This window comes from Dermacentor albipictus, chromosome 6 (genome assembly GCF_038994185.2).
Source record: "Dermacentor albipictus isolate Rhodes 1998 colony chromosome 6, USDA_Dalb.pri_finalv2, whole genome shotgun sequence".
Lineage (NCBI taxonomy): Eukaryota > Metazoa > Arthropoda > Arachnida > Ixodida > Ixodidae > Dermacentor > Dermacentor albipictus.
Genome location: NC_091826.1, coordinates 73487001 through 73499129, shown reverse-complemented (window position 1 = coordinate 73499129; position 12129 = coordinate 73487001). Strand labels below are relative to the sequence as shown.

The following is a 12129-nucleotide window of genomic DNA, read 5'->3' as shown; positions in this document are numbered from 1 at the left end:
GCATGCATTTGTAACCATTCGAGTCCTTTACTCGGCTACATACCTCCACCTATGCAAATTTGACGAGGATGCATTCGAAGTCATTCTCTGTAAAATCTACAAGCGTGCCCTGGACCTCCCGCTCAGTACCTCCAACCTGCGCCTCCTGGGCCTGGGGATGGTGAACACTTTTAAGGAGCTGCGAGAGGCACACTTGATGAACCAATACACGAGACTCTCTAAAACGCCGTTGGGTCACCGCCTCCTTGCCCGACTCCACATCCATCATTCAATACATACGGAAAAGCACGCACATATCCCATCGCAGTGGAGGTATGCCCTGCACGTGCGCCCTCTTCCGGTCAACGTGACGCGCCAGGACCATGTTGGCAGACCCCTCGCGCGGGCGGAAGCCTTGGCTCGCCACTACGGACACAAACACGGAGTCTTCTACGTGGACGCCTCCGGCCTGTACCATGGAGGTTGGTACACGGCCGCAGTCGTCCACCAAAACACGGCAGTAAACGGACTCACTTTCCGTGCACAAACCATTACACACGCGGAGGTGGTTGCCATCGCGCTAGCCGCCGCAGATCAACACCCGCGGGTCATCATCACCTCGAGGGGTGCTTGCCGCAATATTGAGCAGGGGCACATACCGTACCTTGTCTACAAAATTTTTCAAAACAGCGACTATCTCGCTGCCCCCTCGCACCGTACGATTATCTGGCCTCCCGCTCACGCGGGCCTCGAAGGAAACGATATGACCGATGCCGTCGCCCGCGCGTTCACTTTCCGGGCATCACCTTCGTACCCCACCGATCTGGACCCCGAACCCAATCCCGCCTATACTTTCAAAGAGATCGTTCAGCTCTACCAATCTGGCCATGCCATCTATCCCAAGCCCTGTAAGGGCCTCACAAAGGCGGATGAGCGCATTCTCCTTCGCTTATACCAAAACTCTGCTGTGCCCGGCAGCCTTGAAATGCTTCGACCCCGCTTGCATGGGGGAGTGCCCGCACTGTGGGGAAATGTCCTCAGACATTTTCCACATGGTATGGGCATGTAAAAAACCCCAAATCTAACCCCCCTACCCAACCCTTCCCGGCAGGACTGGGAGGCAGCCCTGCTCGGCTGCTCTGACCTGTCGACCCATCGGGCTTTGGTCGAGCGGGCCCGGGCGGCGGCTGACGCTAATGGGCTCCCGTAAGGGGGAGCCCAACTAGTGTTGATGCAAAACTTATCTAAACAAATGTTTTTTCAGACAGAGTGGGAACCTAAACAAAATCGCGCTGGCGGGTGATGCCGGATGCCACCGACGCGAAACGTGATGCCCACATCACGTGGCCTGCAGCAGGAAATGGCGCCGCGTTCGGATTATCACCTACTGAACGCGTGCAGTACGCTAGCAATGACACTACGCACCACACGCTGCAAAACAAACAGGTGAATGTGCTTATCGCAATAGGTTTGGCGGCGATAGCTGTGAATTCGGCGTGTGACGACCCACGCGGAGATTCGCTGGGACCGGAATAAGGAACTGTGCCCGCCGTAGTTTTCCAGTGAGACAGGCGGCTATATACCGTGCTCGATCACGTGCGCAGCTAACGCCTTTTCTTGTTCACATGGGATCTGTAGCGGCCGGAAAACGTACGAACGCTGTGTACAGCAGGGAACGGCGGCGTGTTTCGGTTATCGGCTGTTAAAAGCTTGCGCTACGCTTACGACGGCACCTGGCACTCTGCAACAGATAGACGAAGATGCTCATCGCAATAGAATTGGCGGTGATAGCTGTGAATGCCGCGTGCAGCTACCATGGGAAATATTTGCTAGCACAGAAATGAGAAACTGAGTACGCGCCTGCGCTTTCACGCGAGATGGGGAGGCTAGTATTGCGGTAAAGCTGCCGCGGCGGGCCGCCTTATACTGTTCTCAACCACTCGCGCCTCGCGCATTTTCTTGTTCACACGGGATCTAGCGGCCGGAAAACGTATTATACGATCGCCGTTTGGCGACGCACTGTACGTTGGTGCCGAAAATTTGTGTTTTCCGGGAGCGTATGAACCTGCGAAAAATGAGCGCAACTCTGTTGGGTAATTTTTTGTGTTCTCGAATGCGAACGTTGGCGCCCGAAAAACGTACGTAGCGGGAATGTATCAACCAGGTTCTACTGCATGATCAGTGTTATTACGAATGGTATTATTACACCCCTAGTATATTGATTCCATCTTTCTTGTGTGCAGGTGCTGCGTTCTGTTAACGAGACTCCAGAGGGCGCAGTTATAGTGCTTTTGACCGACGGCTTAGAGAATGAACACCCTTACATTGACGACGTCTTGCCGCAACTCTTAGAGAAAAAGGTCGAAGTTCTGGCTATGGCAATAGGAGACAAGGCTGAAGACAAGCTTGAGAAAACTGCTACAGCAACAAAAGGGAAGACCTTCTTTTTTCCAGACAGCCATGAGAACACGCCGAAGGCCTACATCGAAGCTACTGAAAGTCCAGAGCACGGCCACACAAGACAGCGTTTGGTCAGTACCCTGTCATCTAAGAATAGACCATAGATATAAACTTTATTGCAGCTGCAGTTGCTTCAACGCCTTCGTGCATTGTTTTCGGCTTATCGAAATCAAAACGTACATCGAGATTCAGAAATGTCCGTAAAAGACCAAAGACGCCATAAAGGTCGACAGATCCATAGAACCACTTTATATTTTGTCTTTGACTAATATTTGCACTATCACCCAAAGAAGAAACTTCGCAAGTTAGAAAAAAGGTTCAGCATTGTGCTCGAGCTCCTCGGATGGAGCGTTAAGAACACACAGCGATGACGAATTGTCATGTCACGCTAAAAGAAACCATTGCTGCGAAGCAGAAACGTCGCCCTTGCATCCACCAGGAGTGTATATACTCTTCGCATGCATAACGTCTAATTAAAGTGCATGTCCTGACAATTTTATGCGACTATAAGTTATTTTAAGTTGCTTAGCAAACATTGCTCAAGTAATCTTCAATGGAGGGCAATAACCTCACGATACTGCGCACCTATTAATAGATTTTACATACAAATCTTTAACAAAGGGGCTTATTCTCACAAGCTTCTTCACCTATATATTACAATTCATATAGTAATATTTATAGGAAACCTTTATAACAGGCGCAACTAACCCCCTTTTCCTAGGTGGTTGCTGTTGCGGTTCTGTAATCGTAGCCTCTCGTATTGGCATTACGCCTGGCAATTATTCACCCGCGCATCCTTCCATGCTGGCCCATGAATTGCGGCCATTCCTCCTTCGGCCATCCATTAAACTTGCCACAATGCACTTGCGTAGCTCATTGAGCAGTACTTTATAAAAATACCATGCCCAAAGATCGACCGAATTTAAGCAACTTTCAGCTATCAATTACTCTCTTGTGATAATGTAGGCATCTACATTACTTAGTCTAAAGTTCTCTGCTGCGTTGTAGCAGTGTTTTGGTCAGGACTTAAACACTACTATAACACAGCAAGGAAGTTACGACTAACTGCAGTAAAAGCGTATGGTATCAGAAAAAACTAGTTTTTGGACACTGCGAACTGAAAGTGCTGAATTTTGGCCGATATATTTAAATATCAATTTTTTAAGGTGCTGTTGATTGAGTTACTGTAGTGCATCGCGGTGAAATGCGACGGATGGATGACGATGCAATGTCCAGGAGGAGGCGACAGAGAAGACCTGCAAGACTAGATGCCTACACGACAGGTGTCAATAATGATAAAATCAAAAAGGCGGCCGAAGATCTATGCCGAATATTAGGGACTCAAAAGCAAACGACCTTTCATTGCTGTGAAAGCTTCACTGCAGCGGGGGGTATCGGAACTTGTGCGAAATTTATCAGCACATATATTTAGGAACAAAATTTTATTGATTAGATTTTGTTTATTGCTTTAGAGGACATCTTGTTGCAGACTGAAAGCAGCCAGAGGCAGGGTGTCAAACCGAAAAGTCTTAGGGTTTGCTTCGGCTTCAGGCTTAAGACATATGCATATTTTCCGTTTCTGTTCGACTTCAGCTACGGTGAAAAAATGTAAAGGTTGTAACCGGTTTGGACCGGTTAGTAAAGGTTCATATTGGCTCGGACTTAAGGAGAATTAAATGCTTTAGTCTACAAGCGAACTTCAGTGAAATATAGTTCAATGTAAAATGTCTTACTTTACTTCACCTTCATTTACAAAAAAAAAAAATTACAGGGACTCTTAAGACCCCTATTAAGAGATGAATCGCGAAAGTCTGAACTTCGTCCTCTTTTCATTCGCCTCTTTCTCTTTGACTCTTCCCTTTCTCTTCTTTCTTTTAATCAATACTGCTCACTACTAAGCATTTTTAGTCAATCAATTGTTATCAATTGTGGTCATTACAAGCCGTCGTTATACATGTTGGACATATCATAGTCATTAGTAGTCATTACAAGTCATTGAAGTAATTATTATGTATTACTGGTCATTATTAGGCATTTTCATTTCTAATTAATTGTAATAGTTACAACTTGTCGTTAGACATATTGGTCATTTCGTAGTCACTACAAGTCATTACAAATCATTTCAGTCATAGTTTTCCGTCATGATTAGTCAATACTACTCACTACTAAGCATCTTTAGTTCTTTGTAATGAATTCAGATTATGGGAATTCAGAATAATCGGAAGAATGATGGGTGTAAAGTTAAGGGATAAGAAAAGAGTAGATTCGGTGAAGGAACAAACGCGAGTTAATGACATCTTCGTTGAAATCAAGACAAAAATGGGCTTGGGCAGGACATGTAATGAGGAGGGAAGATAACCGATGGTCATTAAGGGTTGCGGACAGGATTCCAAGGTAAGGAAAGCGTAGCAGGGTGTGGCAGAAGGTTATGTGGGCGGATAAGATTAAGAAGTTTGCAGGGACAACGTGGCCACAGTTAGTACATGACCGAGGTAGTTGGAGAAGTATGGGAGAGGCCTTTGTCCTGCAGTGGGCGTAACCAAGCTGATGATGATGAATCATTTGTAGTCATTACAAGCCGTGGTTAGACAGGTTGGTCATATCCAAGTCATCAGCAGTCATTACAAGCCATTTCCGTCATTTTTAGTCATCACTGGTCATTACTAGGCATTTTTGTCATTTCTAATCAATTGTAGTCGCTACAAGTTGTCATAAGACATATTGGTCATTTCATAGTCATCACTAGTCATTACAAGTCATTTCAGCCATTATTATTCATTACTGCTCACTTGTAAGCATTTTTAGTCATTTTAATCAATTGTAATTACAAGGACTCGTTGGACATATTGGTCATTTCGTAGTCATTAGTAGTCATATTAGTCATCACTACTCATTATTAGTAATTTCTAATCAATTGTGGCTGTTACAAGCCGTCATTAGACATACTGGTCATTTCAGAGTCATTATTAGTCATTAGTAGTCGTTATTAACCTCTACCAATCTCTATTATAACGTTATCATTCACTGTCACTATCAATCGTTGTTCATTCTTTTATCTGTCTTTAATCTGTCTTCGTATGGCATGATGACGCTTCGGCAGACACTGCGGCGGTCACGTTAGCTGATACAAACTTCGCCATGACGCTAGAAAGGCTCTCGCTTAAAAAGAAAAAAAAAACAGAAAGAAACGAAGTTGAGAAATGCCGCGTACGCAAGGGCAGGATAAGATTTTGCAAGAAAAGCATGGCCACAATGCACTAACCAAACTTGTATTTTGATGCGTGGTTCTGCTGTCTGCTCGCTCCTATAACTTGGCGCATTCAATTTGCTCATCAGCGGAATCCTATGCTACACGCCAGTCTTCAAGAGAGCCGTACGGGGAACCTCCAGCCTCATAAACGGGTAGCGCCATACGTCTACGAGATAGACGGCGTGCGCTCACTTCGTCAGTGAGGCCGTGAGAAGCACCTTGCCTTCTTTGGTGCTCAGGAATCCACCATCTCTCTTCCTTGCCAGCGAAGAGACTTGGGGCTACATTTTAAGGAACCATTGTGACTCACCAGATTTCCTTATCAAAGAGCTCCGCACCCACTGCGACATTAACATCTCCTTTGTGGCACATGCCTCAAGTACGCTTTAACCTCCCTGCCTTTCCGTCTTCCCTTCTCTCTCTCTCTCTCTCTCTACGCCTCCAAATACCAGTGATTACGAAGAAAGGCAAGGTGTCATCAGCAGTTCTAAATTAGCTTATGTTATCGCTTTTATACGAAGTTTATGCGCCACGTACTCATTTACACGTACCGCCCGGCCACATAGGCCAACACAATGCCCACCGTTCTAACACATCTGGTCACAGGTACGCTCCGACAGTCGCATATGACCACGTCCATAATACTTCGTTAGAGTAAAAGGACATGCTCGCTACAAATCAGAAAAAGAAATTGCAGGAGAGCTCATTTCCGGATGATTGTAGATGGTAATGCAGCTAGCATTCGAGCAATGTAACGAGACACCGTATTTCTGAAGTCGCGTTTATGCGAAATCTGTATCGGTCAAGCTGCGATTTCCGATGCTTCGGTTACAGGCGGCGCACTCCGGTATCGTCCCGCTTTGCCATGGCACTGGCTAGCCAAGGTCGCCCAAGAGCACGGCCGTATGACGAATACTGCACGATGCGAACGCAGTGACGATGAGGGAATGACGAAGAAGGAATGGCGTCGATGGAACGGACAAAGACAATGACGATGACAACGACTTGACGATAATTAGACGACAATTCCTGAATGGTGGCGATGCTATAGCGACAACAGTGTGACAACGACGGCGCCGTGAACACAATGGGATGGCGACGAGTGCCTGAATGCGATGACATGATGACGATGGTATGACAACGATGTTATGACAAAAGCAATTTAATAGCTCCAGTCTCGCGACGATGGAATTACGAATATGGCATGGCAATTAACGGCGGCATAATAACTGTTTAATGACAACAACATGATAAGGATATAATGAAGAAGAACGAACGACGCTGATGGATCGGAAAATGTGGTATAAATTGACGATGGCATTACGATGATGGGATGAGGTTGCTCAGGTGATGAGACTGAAAAACAAATGCGTGAAGACAACGTAATGACGAGAGTCACATGTCGAAGAAGGACGATGGTGAACGAACGGGGCAGCACAACGACGGTAAGACAATGATTGCATAATGACTCTATATGAGGACAAAGGCGGGACTACGACCTCAATACAAAGCCTGTATTATGGCGATGGTGTGTCGATGTTGGCATGGTGACAGCATCCAGAGAGTCAGATGACTAAGCTGGACTAGCAACGACGGCATCCCGAGGGTGGCGGGACAACAAATGCGTGACTACTTTATGACGACGATGATGTGACGACGATGGCATGACATGAGTGAGATGTCGAAGAGCGACGACGATGAACGACCGTGACATCAAAAAGATGATGGTATTAGAATGAACACATCTTGACAACTGTATGACGACGAGGAGATGACAACAGTATAACGACAATGGTATGGCGAGTCTATGACGACAATGACGGAACGATGACTGCATTGCGAAGCCTGTATGACAATGTTGGCGTGACGACGACCGCATGAAGAGAGCCGGGTGACGATGCTGGACTAACAACGACGGAACCCCGACGTTGGTGTGACAACAAAGACATTACTACTGTATGGCGACGATGGCCTGACGAAGATAGCATGACGAGAGTCTAACATATCTGGACTGACGACGATGCAACAACCATGACGGTATCACGGCCACGTACCTAGTGGCCCAAGCTATCAGGCAACTTGGGCCACTGGGTCAGCGTAAAAGGCGCAACGGTGACCGTATGATGTGGACCACAGTACGAATTGGGAATGGCTACGATGCAACGACCACGACGGCACCAGGACTATGAGCACATACCTCGTGTCAAAACTATCAGACTACTAGACCCTCTGGGTCAGCGTAGAAGGCATGACGACGACACATTGACGAGAGTTAGATCACGAAGCGGGAATGACGGCGATGTAACGACCCCGGCCAGGAGCACAACATACCTGGTGGCACAGGCTGGCAGACAACTTCGTTCACTGGGTCAGCCTAGAAGGCTGACTAGCTAGATCTACAGATAGACACACTGATATATATACATATAGATAGACAGAAACGATCAAAATAGCTGAAGTAGAAAAAGAATCCTAATCACATTAAAATGTGACCAAGTAGCCAACTATCACAATGTTGTACAACATACCAGCTATACTAATCATGTTTACGTATTGGGATCCTACTTTGCACGATGTTAGGTATCCATGTGCCACCAAGAAAAATTCAAGTCATAGCGTAGGGCTTATTGCATCGCGTTTTATTTTTATCGCGGTCAATTAGCTGGTTCTGCGGTCAGAGGTAATGGAGTGTATGTTGGAAATTGGAATGCTAAGTGCCTATGGCCCAGGAATTTCGTAAATGACAAATTATCGCTATAATGATGACTTGTCATCATTATAGCGATAATTTGTCATTTACGAAATTCCTGGGCCATAGGCACTTAGCATTCCAATTTCCAACAGACACTCCATTACCTCTGACCGCAGAACCAACTAATTGACCGCGCAACGATGACGTAGCTCAGACTGATGCATACAAACGAAGGTTGCATAACCCGACACATCCTATCCTGCAGTCGCAAGAAGTATTCTCTGCATTGTGTCCAAGACTGAACTAACTGTCAGGTAAACCAGCCAGCTAGTGTGTGTTCAGAGCACGACTGGATACACTGATTTGATGCCAGCTGTACTGTTTCATTCTGTATTTTAAGTGTTGGTTGAGCTGTTCGAAGTACTAGGATTTGGACTGTGAAACAACAAGGAAGCTTGATAGCCCTCCCCCCCATCCCCATTGTGAGACCACAACACTGCAAATGTAACTCACCCCGCCTAAATCAGCTTAGATGCTACGCTTATTCGGTCATCGCGACGCGTATACTCGTGTAGACCAATAACGTCTCAGCGCGCCACCTCAAAGTAGCAATGCCGTACATGAGATATAAAGTTAAGGCAACACTGCGCATAATTCTGGGTCTGCACAAAAGCTTAGGAATAAACCAGCAGGGAACAACTTCCCTGCTGCTTTATAGCATTGCTTTAATCCTAACCAAAATACTGCTATAACGCAGCAGAGACGTTAAGACTAAGTGTCGTAAATGCCTACGTTATTTGAAGAGAGTGTCCTCCTGAGGTTGCGAACTGAAAGTTAACTACGGCCGATCTTTCGACATAACATTCTTGTAAAGTGCCGCTCAGTGAAGTACGCGTGTAACTAATGATGATGCAATGATGCATGGGTGGACTTCCAAGACTGTAGGCGTATACAACTGGTTACAATACAAGAATGCTGCGATACCATCTAAGAGCGTGTGAGGTGTGCCTGTACTTAACGTTGCGGTTACCCATACCTTTTAATTTTCAGATGCGCAATATTGTGAGAATATGGCCCTTTAATAAAGATTACTTCAGCAATTGTTTACTACGTAACTTCTAACTTATAGGCACACTAAATTCTCAGAATATGCTCCTTTATTGCACTTTACCGTTCTAAGAGAGTGTATGAGGCAAGTGATGAGACGGGTCCTATCAACATCGTACGCACGCAGCTTGTTCACCAGGCACACTAGCGCCCACAATGCTCGTCGTGCCAGCGGTAAAAGGTTCAGCGCTGCCTGGGCTACACTTTAGAGCCGGTTTAGTGTCGGCTGACAGTGCGTCTATTAAGCTTTGACATTTCTGCGGGCAGACGCACTGTGCCCGTCTCATGCCCTTCCAACACCGAAGTGCTCACCACGCATGCACTTCCTTCGATGTCCTGGCCGCACGATGATGTGCTCCAGCAGCGTGAGCGCATCTCGAGTATCCATGTAGGGATATAATCGGTGTCGCAATAAGGGTCGCATTGGTAGAGGATAAGGGTGTACGTTGCAGTCTGTGCGCAACGGTTTTGTTATTCGTCCTCACACGAATATATTCTGGGAAATTGAGTTTTCAACAATACAGAAAATCAGGTTAAATCAAGAGACTTGCAAGGATAGTGCATAATATATGACCTAGTAATGTTCAGCTGGTGGCTAATTGTTCGGGGCAGCTATTCCTGGGTGGTGCCTTGTTCCCATGTTTGTGCTGCGGAACAGTTTCTTGTGTGTGTGTGTGCCCTATTCAAATGGAAGAGCATATGCTTGAAGTACTTGTTCACTACCAGAGGCGTAGCCAGGGGGGGAGGGGCTTATGGGGCTTCAGCCCCCTCCCCCCAAGAGCTTTTTTCGTCCTGTCATTGTGGATTTTGTCTAGAATGGTCCTTTTCACGCGCACATATCAGACCGAACATAGAGCAATCGGGCTGGATCCCGCGGCAATGCCCATGCACCGAGTCGCATAACGCAAGGAGCACCATCCGAGCACAAAGTTCCAAGGACGTTTTGATGGCAAGCGAGCTCATCGCGGTATCTCGCAGATGCCGCGGAATCTACGGAGTGCATCGGTTTCAGTTCGGAAACTTTATCGGAATGAAGTTCTCATAAACTTTTCATGGGAAAGGTGCGCTGATATTTCCAAAGTTGTGCTTTAGATTTTCAATTTCGGAACCTTGTACGTTTAATGTTGTTATAATGATTTGATGCCAAAAGTGCATTGACTTTTCTAAACTCGTAAATTTGACAATACGGCGATACAACGAGACAAGCCAAATCAAGACATTATCAGACAAGTTGACAAAGCACGCAGCGAGGTCCGATGAGATGAAGCATTGGGGTGGTTCATTTTTGTCGTCATGTCACTGAAAATAATATCAGCATTTCTTTCACCTGCTTCAAAGCATCCATGCCAAGACACTAAAGCCAGCAAACGTAACTATGTTCTCATTTATTTTTCTATTTTGACTTTTATTCACGAGGACACGTTGAGCCTCTTCCATTTTTTTTTGGTTCTCGCTCCCGCGGGCTGCCGGAGCATACCAGAGCGAATGCGTTTTTCTCGTGTTGCCCCGACCACCGCGCGCGCGCACTTCGATTCGTGTTCGTTTTCCTCTGGCCGAGTGTATTTTCACCTGGCAGAGTTTTGGATGCTTTCTGGCTAGCAGACGAGAAAACTAAACAATGCATGGTCGCTCGCCGCCACCACTGCGTGGACTCGCACGGGCCGGCAGGTCCTACAAACCTTGAGGTTCCAAGCTATAACAACGCGAACCCAAGAAACCTGTTGGATAGCTCGTCACGTCCAGGACAGGTATCTCGTTGTCCCTATACCGCACAACAAGGACCCTAATCTACACTCAGGCAGCAGGAGAGCAAGGGCCCAGTACATGGAGAGAGCATTCAGGCCCAATTCCATGTCCCGTTTTATGGACGCCGCCATGTATGGGACGAACAACAAGGGCGCAGTGGCAGAGGTATGCGACCACCGAGGCCACGTTACCTCCGGTGTATCGACCCTCCCTTGCACGATCATGGAAGCCGAACAGCTGGCCAACTGCGGTAGCCATCCGCGAAGGCCAGCACGCAAACAAACCACTGACGATCCTCACGGATTCCCAGCGGGCCTGCCGCAATATCCTACAGGGAACAATCGGAAGACCTGCTGCACAACTCCTTGGCCAACTACTCAAGGAGGATCCTAAGGACATCACCACCGAAACAAACATCCAGATACCGGGCCACACTGGCATCACGGCCAATCTGCAGGCCGACAGAACAGCTCGAGATTTCGTGCATGAGCGAGCTCTCATTACGCCGGCTGCAGAAGACCCGGACCCTGTCGATCACGAGTATTTAGCCATCGTGAACTACCACAGAGGGAGTCACTTGTGATATCGACCACACCATCGAAATCTAAAGACAGAGGATGTCGCTGCCTGGCGTAGGGTCCAGACAGGCACTTACACACGAACCTACACATATTACATCGCATACACCCCACAGCCTACAGGGACGAATGCCCGTGGTGCGGGGACTCACCAACACTATACCACATTACGCGGGAGTGCACACTACACAACATAGAACACCCCGACACGAACAGCTCAAGCTGATATGGATCCCTGGTCTAGGGGCCCCGACCATTAGATATTCTTCTGAGTATTTTTAATAAAATCTATCTATCTATCTATCTATCTATCTATC

The 12129-nt window shown here is 46.9% G+C and overlaps 1 protein-coding gene across 1 annotated transcript in view; it reads left to right on the top strand.

Annotated features, from left to right (window-relative positions):
* The window catches only part of LOC139061195 (uncharacterized), a 228647-nt gene that overhangs the window by 51670 nt on the left and 164848 nt on the right, over positions 1-12129 (top strand). The window contains exon 10 of the mRNA XM_070540841.1: positions 2223-2510. Within this exon, the coding sequence (XP_070396942.1) occupies positions 2223-2510 (288 nt within the window). The remainder of the gene's footprint in view (positions 1-2222; positions 2511-12129) is intronic.